The sequence below is a fragment of the Lissotriton vulgaris genome, unplaced genomic scaffold, assembly GCF_964263255.1.
Source record: "Lissotriton vulgaris unplaced genomic scaffold, aLisVul1.2 SCAFFOLD_2786, whole genome shotgun sequence".
NCBI classification, from domain to species: domain Eukaryota; kingdom Metazoa; phylum Chordata; class Amphibia; order Caudata; family Salamandridae; genus Lissotriton; species Lissotriton vulgaris.
In genome coordinates, this window is record NW_028250591.1 from 103,496 (window position 1) to 120,399 (window position 16,904).

Sequence of the window (16,904 nt, forward strand, 5' to 3'; positions counted from 1 at the left end):
TCAGAGTGCAGAGTGGAGCTTCAGAGTGGAGCTTCAGAGTGCAGAGTGGAGCTTCAGAGTGGAGCTTCAGAGTGCAGAGTGGAGCTTCAAAGTGCAGAGTGGAGCTTCAGAGTGCAGAGTGGAGCTGCAGATTCAGAGTGGAGCTTCAGAGTGCAGATTCAGAGTGCAGAGTGGAGCTTCAGAGTGGAGCTTCAGAGTGGAGAGTGGAGCTTCAGAGTGGAGAGTGGAGCTTCAGAGTGGAGCTTCAGAGTGGAGAGTGGAGCTTCAGAGTGCAGATTCAGAGTGGAGCTTCAGAGTGGAGCTTCAGAGTGGAGCTTCAGAGTGGAGAGTGGAGCTTCAGAGTGGAGCTTCAGAGTGGAGAGTGGAGCTTCAGAGTGGAGCTTCAGAGTGGAGAGTGGAGCTTCAGAGTGCAGAGTGCAGAGTGGAGCTTCAGAGTGGAGCTTCAGAGTGCAGAGTGGAGCTTCAGAGTGGAGCTTCAGAGTGCAGAGTGGAGCTTCAGAGTGGAGCTTCAGAGTGGAGCTTCAGAGTGGAGCTTCAGAGTGGAGCTTCAGAGTGGAGCTTCAGAGTGGAGCTTCAGAGTGGAGCTTCAGAGTGGAGCTTCAGAGTGGAGCTTCAGAGTGCAGATTCAGAGTGCAGATTCAGAGTGCAGATTCAGAGTGCAGATTCAGAGTGGAGCTTCAGAGTGGAGCTTCAGAGTGGAGCTTCAGAGTGCAGATTCAGAGTGCAGATTCAGAGTGCAGATTCAGAGTGCAGATTCAGAGTGCAGATTCAGAGTGGAGCTTCAGAGTGGAGCTTCAGAGTGGAGCTTCAGAGTGCAGATTCAGAGTGGAGCTTCAGAGTGGAGCTTCAGAGTGGAGCTTCAGAGTGCAGAGTGGAGCTTCAGAGTGCAGAGTGCAGAGTGCAGAGTGCAGCTTCAGAGTGGAGCGTGGAGCTTCAGAGTGGAGCTTCAGAGTGGAGCTTCAGAGTGGAGCTTCAGAGTGGAGCTTCAGAGTGCAGATTCAGAGTGCAGATTCAGAGTGCAGATTCAGAGTGCAGATTCAGAGTGCAGAGTGGAGCTTCAGAGTGGAGCTTCAGAGTGGAGCTTCAGAGTGGAGCTTCAGAGTGGAGCTTCAGAGTGGAGCTTCAGAGTGGAGCTTCAGAGTGGAGCTTCAGAGTGCAGAGTGGAGCTTCAGAGCGGAGCTTCAGAGTGCAGAGTGGAGCTTCAGAGTGGAGCTTCAGAGCGGAGCTTCAGAGCGGAGCTTCAGAGCGGAGCTTCAGAGTGGAGCTTCAGAGTGCAGAGTGGAGCTTCAGAGTGGAGCTTCAGAGTGCAGAGTGGAGCTTCAGAGTGGAGCTTCAGAGTGCAGAGTGGAGCTTCAGAGTGGAGCTTCAGAGTGCAGAGTGGAGCTTCAAAGTGGAGCTTCAGAGTGCAGAGTGGAGCCTCAGAGTGGAGCTCCAGAGTGGAGCTCCAGAGTGGAGCTCCAGAGTGGAGCTCCAGAGTGGAGCTCCAGAGTGGAGCTTCAGAGTGGAGCTTCAGAGTGGAGCTTCAGAGTGGAGCTCCAGAGTGGAGCTTCAGAGTGGAGCTTCAGAGTGGAGCTTCAGAGTGGAGCTTCAGAGTGGAGCTTCAGAGTGGAGCTTCAGAGTGCAGAGTGGAGCTTCAGAGTGGAGCTTCAGAGTGCAGATTCAGAGTGGAGCTTCAGAGTGGAGCTTCAGAGTGGAGCTTCAGAGTGGAGCTTCAGAGTGGAGCTTCAGAGTGGAGCTTCAGAGTGGAGCTTCAGAGTGGAGCTTCAGAGTGGAGCTTCAGAGTGCAGCTTCAGAGTGCAGCTTCAGAGTGCAGCTTCAGAGTGCAGCTTCAGAGTGCAGCTTCAGAGTGCAGCTTCAGAGTGGAGCTTCAGAGTGGAGCTTCAGAGTGCAGAGTGGAGCTTCAGAGTGCAGAGTGGAGCTTCAGAGTGCAGAGTGGAGCTTCAGAGTGCAGAGTGGAGCTTCAGAGTGCAGAGTGGAGCTTCAGAGTGCAGAGTGGAGCTTCAGAGTGGAGCTTCAGAATTCAGATTCAGAATGCAGATTCAGAGTGCAGCTTCAGAGTGCAGCTTCAGAGTGCAGCTTCAGAGTGCAGCTTCAGAGTGCAGCTTCAGAGTGCAGCTTCAGAGTGCAGCTTCAGAGTGCAGCTTCAGAGTGCAGCTTCAGAGTGCAGCTTCAGAGTGGAGCTTCAGAGTGCAGAGTGGAGCTTCAGAGTGCAGAGTGGAGCTTCAGAGTGCAGAGTGGAGCTTCAGAGTGCAGAGTGGAGCTTCAGAGTGGAGCTTCAGAATTCAGATTCAGAATGCAGATTCAGAATGCAGATTCAGAGTGGAGCTTCAGAGTGGAGCTTCAGAGTGGAGCTTCAGAGTGGAGCTTCAGAGTGGAGCTTCAGAGTGGAGCTTCAGAGTGGAGCTTCAGAGTGGAGCGTGGAGCTTCAGAGTGGAGCGTGGAGCTTCAGAGTGGAGCTTCAGAGTGCAGAGTGGAGCTTCAGAGTGGAGCTTCAGAGTGGAGCGTGGAGCTTCAGAGTGGAGCTTCAGAGTGGAGCGTGGAGCTTCAGAGTGGAGCTTCAGAGTGGAGCTTCAGAGTGGAGCTTCAGAGTGGAGATTCAGAGTGGAGATTCAGAGTGCAGAGTGGAGCTTCAGAGTGGAGCTTCAGAGTGGAGCTTCAGAGTGGAGCTTCAGAGTGGAGCTTCAGAGTGGAGCTTCAGAGTGGAGCTTCAGAGTGGAGCTTCAGAGTGCAGAGTGGAGCTTCAGAGTGCAGAGTGGAGCTTCAGAGTGGAGCTTCAGAGTGCAGCTTCAGAGTGCAGCTTCAGAGTGCAGCTTCAGAGTGCAGCTTCAGAGTGCAGCTTCAGAGTGCAGCTTCAGAGTGGAGCTTCAGAGTGCAGAGTGGAGCTTCAGAGTGCAGAGTGGAGCTTCAGAGTGCAGAGTCAGAGTGCAGAGTGCAGAGTGGAGCTTCAGAGTGGAGCTTCAGAGTGCAGAGTGGAGCTTCAGAGTGGAGCTTCAGAGTGGAGCTTCAGAGTGGAGCTTCAGAGTGGAGCTTCAGAGTGGAGCTTCAGAGTGCAGAGTGGAGCTTCAGAGTGCAGAGTGGAGCTTCAGAGTGCAGATTCAGAGTGGAGCTTCAGAGTGGAGCTTCAGAGTGCAGATTCAGAGTGGAGCTTCAGAGTGCAGAGTGGAGCTTCAGAGTGCAGATTCAGAGTGGAGCTTCAGAGTGGAGCTTCAGAGTGGAGCTTCAGAGTGGAGCTTCAGAGTGGAGCTTCAGAGTGGAGCTTCAGAGTGCAGAGTGGAGCTTCAGAGTGCAGAGTGGAGCTTCAGAGTGCAGAGTGGAGCTTCAGATTCAGAGTGGAGCTTCAGAGTGCAGAGTGGAGCTTCAGAGTGCAGAGTGGAGCTTCAGAGTGCAGAGTGGAGCTTCAGAGTGCAGATTCAGAGTGCAGAGTGCAGATTCAGAGTGGAGCTTCAGAGTGCAAAGTGGAGCTTCAGAGTGCAGATTCAGAGTGGAGAGTGGAGCTTCAGAGTGGAGCTTCAGAGTGGAGCTTCAGAGTGGAGAGTGGAGATTCAGAGTGGAGATTCAGAGTGGAAAGTGGAGCTTCAGAGTGAAGATTCAGAGTGGAGCTTAAGAGTGGAGATTCAGAGTGGAGCTTCAGAGTGGAGAGTGGAGCTTCAGAGTGGAGATTCAGAGTGGAGCTTCAGAGTGCAGAGTGGAGCTTCAGAGTGCAGAGTGGAGCTTCAGAGTGCAGAGTGGAGCTTCAGAGTGGAGATTCAGAGTGAAGCTTCAGAGTGCAGAGTGGAGCTTCAGAGTGCAGAGTGGAGATTCAGAGTGCAGAGTGGAGATTCAGAGTGCAGAGTGGAGCTTCAGAGTGCAGATTCAGAGTGGAGCTTCAGAGTGCAGAGTGGAGCTTCAGAGTGCAGATTCAGAGTGGAGCGTCAGAGTGCAGAGTGGAGCTTCAGAGTGCAGATTCAGAGTGCAGATTCAGAGTGGAGATTCAGAGTGGAGCTTCAGAGTGCAGAGTGGAGCTTCAGAGTGCAGATTCAGAGTGGAGCTTCAGAGCGCAGAGTGGAGCTTCAGAGTGCAGATTCAGAGTGGAGCTTCAGAGCGCAGAGTGGAGCTTCAGAGCGCAGAGTGGAGCTTCAGCGTGCAGATTCAGAGTGCAGATTCAGAGTGGAGATTCAGAGTGGAGCTTCAGAGTGCAGAGTGGAGCTTCAGAGTGCAGAGTGGAGCTTCAGAGTGCAGAGTGGAGCTTCAGAGTGCAGAGTGGAGCTTCAGAGTGCAGAGTGGAGCTTCAGAGTGGAGCTTCAGAGTGGAGCTTCAGAGTGGAGCTTCAGAGTGGAGCTTCAGAGTGGAGCTTCAGAGTGGAGCTTCAGAGTGGAGCTTCAGAGTGGAGCTTCAGAGTGCAGAGTGGAGCTTCAGAGTGCAGAGTGGAGCTTCAGAGTGCAGAGTGGAGCTTCAGAGTGCAGAGTGGAGCTGCAGATTCAGAGTGGAGCTTCAGAGTGCAGATTCAGAGTGCAGAGTGGAGCTTCAGAGTGCAGATTCAGAGTGGAGAGTGGAGCTTCAGAGTGCAGATTCAGAGTGGAGCTTCAGAGTGGAGCTTCAGAGTGGAGCTTCAGAGTGGAGCTTCAGAGTGGAGCTTCAGAGTGGAGCTTCAGAGTGGAGCTTCAGAGTGGAGCTTCAGAGTGGAGCTTCAGAGTGGAGCTTCAGAGTGGAGATTCAGAGTGGAGATTCAGAGTGGAGAGTGGAGATTCAGAGTGGAGATTCAGAGTGGAGAGTGGAGCTTCAGAGTGGAGATTCAGAGTGGAGAGTGGAGCTTCAGAGTGGAGCTTCAGAGTGGAGAGTGGAGCTTCAGAGTGGAGATTCAGAGTGGAGAGTGGAGCTTCAGAGTGGAGAGTGGAGCTTCAGAGTGGAGATTCAGAGTGGAGAGTGGAGATTCAGAGTGGAGAGTGGAGCTTCAGAGCGGAGATTCAGAGTGGAGAGTGGAGCTTCAGAGTGGAGAGTGGAGCTTCAGAGTGGAGAGTGGAGCTTCAGAGTGGAGCTTCAGAGTGCAGAGTGGAGCTTCAGAGTGAAGCTTCAGAGTGCAGAGTGGAGATTCAGAGTGCAGAGTGGAGCTTCAGAGTGCAGATTCAGAGTGGAGCTTCAGAGTGCAGAGTGGAGCTTCAGAGTGCAGATTCAGAGTGGAGCTTCAGAGTGCAGAGTGGAGCTTCAGAGTGGAGCTTCAGAGTGCAGAGTGGAGCTTCAGAGTGGAGCTTCAGAGTGGAGCTTCAGAGTGGAGATTCAGAGTGGAGCTTCAGAGTGCAGAGTGGAGCTTCAGAGTGCAGAGTGGAGCTTCAGAGTGCAGAGTGGAGCTTCAGAGTGCAGAGTGGAGCTTCAGAGTGAAGCTTCAGAGTGCAGAGTGGAGCTTCAGAGTGCAGAGTGGAGCTTCAGAGTGCAGATTCAGAGTGGAGCTTCAGAGTGCAGAGTGGAGCTTCAGAGTGCAGATTTAGAGTGGAGCTTCAGAGTGCAGAGTGGAGCTTCAGAGTGGAGCTTCAGAGTGGAGCTTCAGAGTGGAGCTTCAGAGTGCAGAGTGGAGCTTCAGAGTGCAGAGTGGAGCTTCAGAGTGCAGAGTGGAGCTTCAGAGTGCAGAGTGGAGCTTCAGAGTGCAGAGTGGAGCTTCAGAGTGCAGAGTGGAGCTTCAGAGTGGAGCTTCAGAGTGCAGATTCAGAGTGGAGCTTCAGAGTGCAGATTCAGAGTGGAGCTTCAGAGTGCAGATTCAGAGTGCAGATTCAGAGTGCAGATTCAGAGTGCAGATTCAGAGTGCAGATTCAGAGTGCAGATTCAGAGTGCAGATTCAGAGTGCAGATTCAGAGTGCAGATTCAGAGTGGAGCTTCAGAGTGCAGAGTGGAGCTTCAGAGTGCAGATTCAGAGTGGAGATTCAGAGTGGAGCTTCAGAGTGCAGAGTGGAGCTTCAGAGTGCAGAGTGGAGCTTCAGAGTGCAGAGTGGAGCTTCAGAGTGCAGAGTGGAGCTTCAGAGTGCAGAGTGGAGCTTCAGAGTGCAGAGTGGAGCTTCAGAGTGGAGCTTCAGAGTGCAGAGTGGAGCTTCAGAGTGGAGCTTCAGAGTGCAGAGTGGAGCTTCAGAGTGCAGAGTGGAGCTTCAGAGTGCAGAGTGGAGCTTCAGAGTGCAGAGTGGAGCTTCAGAGTGCAGAGTGGAGCTTCAGAGTGCAGAGTGCAGCTTCAGAGTGCAGAGTGCAGCTTCAGAGTGCAGCTTCAGAGTGCAGCTTCAGAGTGCAGCTTCAGAGTGCAGCTTCAGAGTGCAGCTTCAGAGTGCAGCTTCAGAGTGCAGAGTGGAGCTTCAGAGTGCAGAGTGGAGCTTCAGAGTGTCAAGAGCAATGCCAATAGCTCTAACTTTAACAAAGGCAAAACCATTGCATTGTAAATGCGTGTTTCTTTATGGTCAGAGTCCAAGGGAGAGGAGACTAGAGCGTCATGAAAGGAGAAGAATCCCGGATGAGATCCCCCCTGACAATCGGACTTCCTTAAGAGACTTAAACCTTACCAGGAACGTTGTTAAGACCAAAAGCCAATCAAAACCCCAACGGAATCAAAGTCTGGTGTATGTGTCCTCAATATCCCCTTATAGCCAGCGGTACCGTCTCACACCCTTCTTGAAAAGCCCATTTTGGATAGGCATCAATCCAGTACCCAAACACTTTGGCTAAATTTAAATTGGAGTAAAAAAAGGTTATTTATAGAGCCAACAGGTCACAAAAAAAGTCACTAGAAATGTAATTAACACAAAATTGACATGCGATCCATTGTTTTCTTGCAGACGGTTATAATGCAGATAAGTTAATCAAAAGCCCTTTGAAAGAACACAAGTTAATTTCTTAATTACAGTGAAAGGTTTTCATGTCCTGTCCCAATCTCTCCTTTGAAATAATTATTGTTAAGGTAGTGTATGCATTTATTATATCAAATGGTAAATGTTTGTATGAGTACAAAATATAACTTACTTTTCTTGAGTACTCTTGTTTCTTTGTCAATGAAATGTGTAGATGGCTTTGGAGTAGAAGTCATTTCTCTCTCTGGCATTTCCTAAAAGGCAAGATGGCAATAAATTACAAACAGAAAAAGGCCGTAAATCAATATTGCTCCTTCATAAGCTTAATGTTATTAATTAAAAAAAGACTGACTCCAAAACGTTCAACTAAAAAATGGCTCAGGTAAACTGATGAACGCACTGAAAGGCAGCAGCCTACTCAAGTTCATGCAACTAAGCATTGCACCTCCAGGTACCATTCCAGAGGCTAAGACCTACCACATATAATTCGCCTTAGCACCAGATCTTGTTCATAAAACACATTCTTGCTGTCAATCAACTAAGTAGGGAATCAGAAGAATTGCTTACAAGACTGTTAGTCGTTAGCACCTTCCGGAATCCTTTGAGAGTTTGTTAAGCAGAAACTACTAGACTAACTATCAAGATAACAAAATAACTGTTCTACAAACTGCTTCTGTCCACACTGTCTGTTTGGCAGTTATAATAAAGGTGCAATTCACTCAAAGGAAAGCGTTACAGCAAATGTTGTCATATCTTCAACCTGCGACCACTGACCACATCTGGAACTTGTCTCACTTGGTAATTTTACACCAATGCCAAAGACCAAGATCCCTTGGGAGTCTCACAGTGGGGTGAAGCAATGCAGCCAGTCGGCTAAAGCACATATATGACCTACTGTTGAGTCCTGGTCAATATTTTCTGCTCTTCAAAGGTGGGAGCGCTGCACAGATATTTTTCCGACCTTCTTGAATCTCATCTTAGTTTAAGCAATATTTTCTCAATGTATAACTTAGCTTGCTTAAACTGATCATTTTGCTATTTTTAAATGTATGCATTGGGCTTTCACCTAATTATTTCTTGGAGTTTTCATTATGTTTTTGAAGTTTAATTTCCCATTACTTAGCAAAGAAAGCCTCATACCTAGCAAGTTGCCAAAATAATGTTTTGTGGTTACCATTAGAACCATTATTTGCCTCTTTGACATTGACAATTGACACCTGATATAAGTTTCATGACTCATTTTCATCCATGTCTATTCTCCATCACACTGAAAGAGAGAAAGTGGATCCATCAGATAATACTCGCTCATGCAGTTTAAAAAAGATGTGTACTTTAAATAAAATGCTGTGCTTCACAGGAACCAAGGAAAGGGCAGCAAAGAAAGTTTGTTGTATCCAGATAAACAGATGTTTTAATGGTTAAAAATGTAAGTTAAATAAAAAGAGAAAACTTGTCACTTGTTGTAAAATCCGAACACAGAATTATTGCAATCCAAAACCAAAACAGAGATTCATGATTGAAAATGCAAGGGAAGAAATTCTGTTTTACTGGGTTAACTTTTTAACAGAAGGTTACTACTTATTGTTGGGAGGTGGTTCTTCATCTGCAGATACCACTTCCGTGTAGAACTGTAATATCATAGTATTCAGTTAGGTAACAAAAACCTCTAGAGCAGGACTGTAATGCACTTTGTAAATCTTTATACTACACTTAATTGACTCGGAGAGGGATTTTTGAAATTTTCATCAACATTAATCATTCTATTGATGGAGTAACTACCTTTCTAAATGGTTTCAATTTATCAAGTTGATGGTTAACATTGATGCAGACCACAGAGAAAAAAATTGTGATATGTGAAATTATCATCTGTGTGATCCATAGCATCCAAAAAGGGACTATGTTGTTTGTGGGCAACACTCTCTATATAGGTACATTTTGCTGAAAGGCACTATTGGATCCACAAAATCACACAGCAATTCTGAACCCTGTATACTGAAGGATAGATCTATTATCCTGGAAGCAATGACAAGGTAGGTTTGCAGAGCGTAGAAGTGTTTAAAATAAAGTAACTGGCATTCCTCACAAGTGGTGTTAATCTATAGCAAAGAGCAAGTGAATGGTTTTGTGAGTGTTAAATTAACAAAGTCTCAAATGAAATGTTAAACCGGTCGGCTGCACCACGTAAGATGTTGTATGAAAAACACTACAACTAAGAAAGCACTGCAACTAAGTTGCTGAAACTGTTGTTTCACTGAATTACTTCGCTGTAATTTGGTTCTGAAGAACATATTTTGACCCATGATGGTCTTTTCCGGGAGATGGAGCAACATTCTTGTAGATCACACCTCTCGGAACTACAACTCTAATGTTCTTTCAAGGGTCCTAGGATTATCCACATCTGTAACAAAATGGCAGCCATATGCGAGAGCAGAATCGCCAGAGCGGCATTAAGGATGGAATTGGGCTGCAGAGGTACTACACACTGAAATCACCTAAAGAAGGCTTACTAGGCCAGAAAATAGATTGTCTGCGACACAAACAGACATCTAGGAGTATATAAAGGTTCAAACCCCTAATATGCTCCTCATCCTTCTAGCAGAACCTTTCAGTCTAAAGTCCTTTGATGAATAGGATGTTGCGTCATATAATGGCCCACTTGTCCCTCAATTATTTAAGAGAATCACATTCAAGTTTTCTGTACGACTACCTTTCTCTCAGTCAGCAAGTACACTAATCACAGTCAGTGTGTGTCGGAAATCTGAGGTTAGAACATCAAAGTGATGGACCATCTCCAATCATCTGCAATAAACACTGCCCTACCTGTAAGTCATCAGGACAATGCTAAGGTTCTGATTAGGGGACAAGGTCTTGCCTCAACTACAGCATTCACAATATCAAAGATCCCTTTACCATGGGATGAGAGATCTGAAATGGCTACAATGTGGTGTTTCAACCACATACATAAAATAAAAGATACAGAGTATACATTAAAAGGGAAGATCTAGCACTGACAAACAGAGCTGTTATGCAGACAAAAGAGCATGGTGAGAGTGAACAAAAATATTAGTTTATAAAACAAGGAAGAAGCTATTGAATTGTATCTATATCGAATCATTATGACATTGAGCAGTAAAAACGGCAACTCCTGTTGACATAATTACCCTTTGGATTAACAATGGAAACCCAGTGAGGGTACGAAAATGAACCACATAGAGAGAAAAGATTCTTATAAAAGTTATAGTTGGAAAAAATACAACATAAAATGAAAAGTATGAGGAAAGAGAGCCAAATAAAAAATGGCCAACTTCACCAAAACAGGTGGCATTCATTGCCTAGACCCCAGAACATTGACTTGCTAAGTCTAATCTTTAGTTGACTCAGGTCTGGTGTTAGCCCAAAAGAGACACCGCCCAGCAGTGAAGGAACACTAATACCTGCCTGACCCTCACACATGCATACTCACCCACTTTTAACGGGCAGCTACAAGGAATGAAGGAAAAAATACATTTCTGGAAAAACGCGATTTGTAATGGATGGAAATGTCCTCAGAAGTATATTAAAATTGGGGAGTCAGGGCAAAAGCACTTCAAATTCCAACCCATAAACTGACATTGTTCTCCCATAGCAAGTGTAGGCAAGGAAAGGTGTATGCACAGAGGGTTGAATACGCTCATGTTTATATCCAATGATGAATCCCAATGTGCTTAGTCTATTACTCTATAGGTACTCAATACTTGGTATATCTGGTACTGGTTGTACTGCTCTACATTGTCTATTTGGAAATGGCAATACAAAGCATAATAAAAAAATGAAAAAAATGGCCAAAAGGAAATAGAATATAGGCGGAGAGTAGGAACAGACTTTATATCCTTCTGAAACAGAGATGCTGGAACATATGGGGCAAGAAAATGACATTCATGGCCACAGATTAATATTTTATTTTTAACCATAAAGAATACAACATGATCCTATGAACTGAGTTTCCATTAAATCCAGTTAGCTCCTTAATCATGACTATTTAATATATTTGGCACTTTTGAATATGTTCATTAAGAGTGCAGCTACTTTCTTCTGAGTTTAAAAAAAATATATATTTTAAAAAATCTCCTCCTTTGCCCCCACCCACTCTCCAGTCTGGAGAGAATTCCTAAATCCCGGCGTGCTCTCCCTCGCGCCACCAGGACCATTTGAACAAATCATGCTATGTTGGCACAGCACCACTCAGGCATCAGCAACTCGTGCACCTGCAGAAACAGTAGGTACACACCCTTCCTCTACACAGGATCCGGTCACATATCTGACAGAACTGTGGGTACTCGCACATCCGCCATCTTGGTGGGTGCAAAAAAGAGGCAGGCAGGTGGGATAAGAGACAGAGAAAAAAAGATTCCAAACAAGCGAAGCTACACTATGTATCTATTTTCCAGTAAATAAACAACAAAGCACATTGACAGCGGCAAAATAGGTTATTTACTTTAACAAAACTAAGCTCTTTGAGAACATCGTCAATAATCCCGCGTCTACGCAATGCCTTCATCAAATCCTCTTCTGATAAATGATGGCTCTCTGTCTTTAGCTCTTCGCTGATTGTCTCTGCCAGAACTTCACGGATTTTGCCATGGACGTCCATCTGAAAAATAGAAAATTATTACAGTCTTATTAAAGTATTTACACAATCAGCAGCCTTCAATGTTCCAAATAGCCACTCAAGAGCCCAAAACTTCAAGTCACAGCTTACGCCTAAAATAGGAATTTTCACTTTAAATATTCTATGACACTGTGGTTACTCAAATACTGTGTGGGCTACAAGCTTTGTTGTGGGGTGTGAGGGCAAACTTTGGATGTCATCACACCCCTGAGCAAAGACTTAAAAGTACACTATACCATACAACAAATATTACAGTTTTAAATTTCACATCACACGCTGTGCAGTAAAATAAATACTAACACGAAAAACAATTTGAAGTGACTCTTGCTTTTGGTATCACACAACTTGGCATTACTTATGTAGCGGACGTACAGAAGGGGAAGTGCTGCAGACAGCAGCAGCTGTAATTAAGAATACTCAGACTCCTAAAGTAGGATGCAAAATCCTAAAGCAGATTAGACTACTATACTCATTGGAGATATGAACATTCTTTGCTTATTCCAAGAAACCTGTGACAATCTGGCAACCAGGTATAAAATCTATGTACAGAAACAGGTTTTGCTTTGCAGGTGCGTTCTAGACTGCCAAATACTTTAAAAAAATTGTTGTAAAAGATCACTTTAGATTGACTTTAATATGTAAGGAGAGAAAAGGACAGTAACAGATGTACCAGTAAGACATGCTATGTTTTGCCAACAATTAATATTTTAGAGTGGCCTCATTTTTCTACTTCTGAAACACCCCATTACCTCCATAAGAGAACGGATACAAGTGATGGGAATCCTACTACATTCAATAACATGATTTACAGGTGACTGTTCGTTGAACCGGAGATTACAAAAACCATAATTCAGATTAAGACAAATGATAACCTATCAGAAATGGCAAAAGCCCTTATCACACGTATACAGGAAATCCTAATGTAAACTAGCTAAAAGATGTAACTTGAGGTTTTCCAAACTCCTTTTGGTGAGTGAAAATCTACCATAATATATATATGCAGTTGCGTGCATGAAATTCAGAAAAAATCGTAGCAAACACACAAATCCCTACTGACTATTCCACATTCTATAATGACAACTTGCACTACAGCCCATGTTATTACTAATTCTAGGTGCATTCTTAGCACATCAGTTTTCCTAAGTGATGTTCTACAGAGGTAAAGTTGTTACTGCTTCATAATCATATCTATATAGCATTCATGCCTCAACCAATTTTGGGAAACTCGGTAATATAGCATACCTACAAAAATATTTCAAGGAAAAAACACGGAACTCAGCATTCACCTTTATACATTTTTGGAAATTAACAGAGTTTGCCGATATTAAACCAAAGCCCTGCATAGCCGTTTAGACCACAAAGGCTAGCTTCACTCTGACTGAGGGTTACATAAAGTGAAGATAGACTGCATAGAGATTCGAGAGATAAGGATTTCCCTGCCGACAGACAGACGCGAGATGCTGAGGTTCCGGCATGCAGATACTCCAGCTCGCAGTGGTCTAAGAACCCTTGCAGGGTGTCCAACTCGAGACCAAGACGGGGTCCCACAGTCTGTCACTCCAGGTAAAGGGGTGGACTTTATCCTAGAGGGATTCTTGGCTTAACACCGACATACATGCTCAGTACACTTGAGTACATCTAGTTAGGGTAGCATCGTAGGAGTACACATTTAATTGTCATGTATTTTATATACTTGGGTAGGGTAGAGTGCAGCGTCACAGACTAGTGAGGTATAGTGAAGCGGCATACAGTTAAGTGGTGTAGAGAAGAGTGGCATAGAATGCAGTGGGGCAGAGTGGACTGACGCAAGGTGCAGAGTAGAGTGGTGCAGAGTAGAGAGGATTAGAGTAGCGTGATGTAGAGTGCAGTGACGTACAGTGGTGCAGAGTAAAGTGCCTTGGAATGAAATGGTGTAAGGTAGAGTGGCGTAGAGTATAGTGGTGCAGAGTAGATTGGCACAGAGTGTATTGATTTTGGGTAAAGTGGTGTAGAGTGCTGTGGCCCAGAATAGGGTTGAGTGGACATGGGTAGATTGCAGTGGCACATAGTGGAATGGCGCAGAGTGGCGTATAATGCAGTGTCAGAGTAATTGTTTCACACTAGAGTGCAGAGCTGTTGAGTGCAGTGGTACAGAGTAGATTAGAGTGGCTTAGAGTGGATTGGCATAGAGTGCAGTGGCATAGAGTGGAGGGATGTAGAATAGTGTACTGCCATACAGTGCATTTGGCATACACTGCTGTAAAGTAGCACAGAGAGGTACAGAGTAGAGTGCAGTGGGTTAGAGTGCAGTGACGCAGAGAAGAGTAGAGCTCAGTGGTGGAAAGTAGAGTGGAGTAAAGAGCAGTAGTGCGTAGAATACAACACAGGGGCATAGAGTGCAGTGATTTAGGATGCAATGGCGTAGAGTGCAGTGGTGCAAAGTACTGCAGAGTAGAGAGCTGTGCTGTCTGGTAGGCTTCGACCTAAAATGTGTAGTAGTAAGCACCACAGGTTTAGAAGAATGATCAATATTAACCAAGGGTAATGGGAACCCACTTTTACCACAATTCCCCTTACAAACTCAATGATGCTTACATAGTGTCAACATACTGTCAAAATCAATTTCGAATGCCCAAGCACATGGTCGAACTGCAAAGAAATGGATTAGGAACCACAGAGACCCCAAGGCTCAGGAAGGCTCTCTTAGAGTGAAATCACAAAGCCATGTGAAAAGCATGGAGCTGTCGTCCAGAAAGTAGGTCTGAGAAAACGAAGCAAACTGCAACACAATCTGGACTGAGTGACAAAATAAACGCTACCAGATTATTGAAAAAATGCACTTAAACACTAAAAGCAGCTCTGAACACTACTGAAAAGCAGTCTCTGAATCGTAGACTTATCTTGAAGTAAAGATTTCCTTGATAGAAATTCAAGTGCCATTTTTCACAGCATTATTTGAAGAAGACAAGCATAAGTGTGATTTGAAATGGAAGTAAGAGTCTCCTCAAACTGAAGGTGTGGTCCCAGCATAAAATAAAAGCTGCAGGGGGCAGCCATATTCGGAGCAGGCTACAAATAAACTGTGGACCAGACAAGTAACAGCCAACTCGAAGAAGACAACCTTGGATGAGAAATTATGGAAATCTTCTTTTTCTTGCCCTGGATGCACAATAAGATGACAAATTGACCACGAAAGCAAACTAAAATGTCTGAAAACTGCGGACACCAAATGGGACAGTGCGCAATGTATATGGGCAGGTAAATACCAAAAAATGCAAACTGCTAATATGGAGAGATTAACACAAATGTAGTAAGAGTATTTATTACATGTTTTGAATTTTTAACTGTAATAATTAAATACCTGATGTAAATAGAGATCTGTTGCTGCTTTTATTTTAATAACATGTTTAGGTAGCCTGGTTAATCACATGAGCATGGATACATGTCAATAATTATCTCTGTAACAGGGGAAGTTCTAGTGCTGCTGGCACCTGTGCTGTATTTAGTCTGTGTGTTAGGTAAATACACATTGCTGTACCCCAGGCTTCTGTAAGCTGCTCTCCGATATGCATCACTGCCTACTAAATTAGAACCTTTTTCTTTGTTGGGTTAATGTATAAATGCCAGATCTGTGTATTCAAGACAAAAATGTGTGTATTATCAGAACTCACAAGCTGATGTTTGGAGACAAATGACTGCATTTCCAAAATATATTTAAAGCTGATTTTTGAATGATTAATATGTGGGCAGACATATTACTAATATTCTTACTTTTGTGCAAGGGGCATTGCAGCTGTCACTGTTTTGTATTGCCCATGTGGAGGCATTCCAAATTGACAAAGCCTTTTCAGGTCGAGCCTAGACAGCGCATGAGCTGTCTGCAAGCATGCTTATTTAGTCTATGGGCTTTCAAGACCCCCAAGGCTTTTGGTTGGTTGTTTAGCCTGCCTTTCGAAATACCTTTCGAAATACATTTGCTCTGGTTGGTGACTAGTGTATATCTGTCCTGCCTTTGGGTGCTTGGTTCCCTCTCAGCAGAAATCACTGATTGTTCCTTTTTGTTGGCCACCTGTTGCCTCCTTGTTTGCTGTCCTTCTTGTGCCGTTGTTTGTTTTGAAAGGGAGTTTCCTTGCACTGCTTTTAGTATTAAGTCCTCATTCTAATGCCTCTAGTCCGTGCTGCTACTCGGGTCCCGTTAGTAATTTCTCATTCTAAGTCTTCCAGATAGGACTGCCAGCTACTACTCTGGGCCCACCAGAAATTCCTCATTTAAAGTCCTCTAGGCAGTGCTGCAGCTAAGTCCCTGGTCACAGTGGTAATTCCTCATTCTTAGTCCTCAGTGCTGCTAGCTGCTTCTAGGTTACAAGAGGCAATTCCTCATTCTCAGTACTCTAGGCAGTGCTGCTAGCTGCTTCTCTGGTCCAGTCGGTAATTCCTACAGTTTAAGTCTTTATTCTTAGTCCTGTAGGCAGTGCTGTTAGATGCTTCTCTGGTCTCATCGCAAATTCCTCATCCTTAGTCCTTTAGACAGTGCTGTAGCTGCTTCTCTGGTCCCAGTGATAATTCCTCATTTTTAGTCCTCTAGGCAGTGCTGCTAGCTGCTTCACTGGTCCCATCGGTAATTCCTTATTCTAAGTACTCTAAACACTGCTGCTAACTACTTCTTAGGTCCCAGTGGTAATTCCTCATTCTAAATAATATAGACAGTGCTGCTAGGTACTACACTGGTCCCATACTTTATTCCTCATTCTACGTCCTCTAAGCAGTGCTACTAGCTGCTTCTCTGGTCCCATCAGTGATCCCTCATTCTAAAACCTCTAGGTAGTCCTGCTAGCGGTTTTTCTGGTACCAGTGGTCAATCCTCATTCTAATGCCTCTAGACCACGGGTACTCATAGTACTGCCCGCGGGCCACCTGCGGCCCGGCAAGCCTTCCTTGACGGCCGTGGACCTTGCAGACATCGTACCCGTGTTATAACAATTTTTTTTTAAAGAGTCTGTGCAGCTGCGCGACTCTGAGAGACTCTGGTGCTCTGTGGGGGCAGGGCGATTCTAGCGATAGCCAGAGTGGAGCTGCAGGGGCCTAAGAAGAGGTGAAATACAACAAAGCCTCATTACCATGCAAATGGTATTTTAAAGACCTGTGAAGTGCTCAGGGTGCGGCTGTGTGTGTGTGTGCCTGGGAAGCTGCCTTAGCCCAGGCTGACACACAGGCAGGGTCAGATGACAGAGGGTGACGAGGGAGGTAGGGAAAGAGAGGGAGGGAGGGAGGGAAAGGGAGAAGGAGGGAGGGAAAGGGACAGGGAGGGAGGGAAGGAAAGGGAGGGAGGGAAGGAAAGGGAGGGAGACAGAGAGAGGGAGACAGAGGGAAACAGATGGTGACAGACAGAGGGAGGGAGACAGACAGAGGGAGGGAGACAGACAGAGGGAGGGAGACAGACAGAGGGAGGGAGACAGACAGAGGGAGGGAGACAGAGGGAG

At 45.4% G+C, this 16,904-nt stretch overlaps 1 protein-coding gene across 1 annotated transcript in view; it reads right to left on the minus strand.

Annotated features, from left to right (window-relative positions):
- Nucleotides 1-16,904, minus strand: part of LOC147663187 (centrosomal protein of 76 kDa-like) — a 131,485-nt gene that overhangs the window by 74,185 nt on the left and 40,396 nt on the right. Inside the window, exons 2-3 of the mRNA XM_086950605.1 lie at nt 11,272-11,427; nt 6,970-7,051 (exon numbers count right to left, since the gene is read on the minus strand). Coding sequence (XP_086806731.1) covers nt 6,970-7,051; nt 11,272-11,427 — 238 coding nt within the window. The remainder of the gene's footprint in view (nt 1-6,969; nt 7,052-11,271; nt 11,428-16,904) is intronic.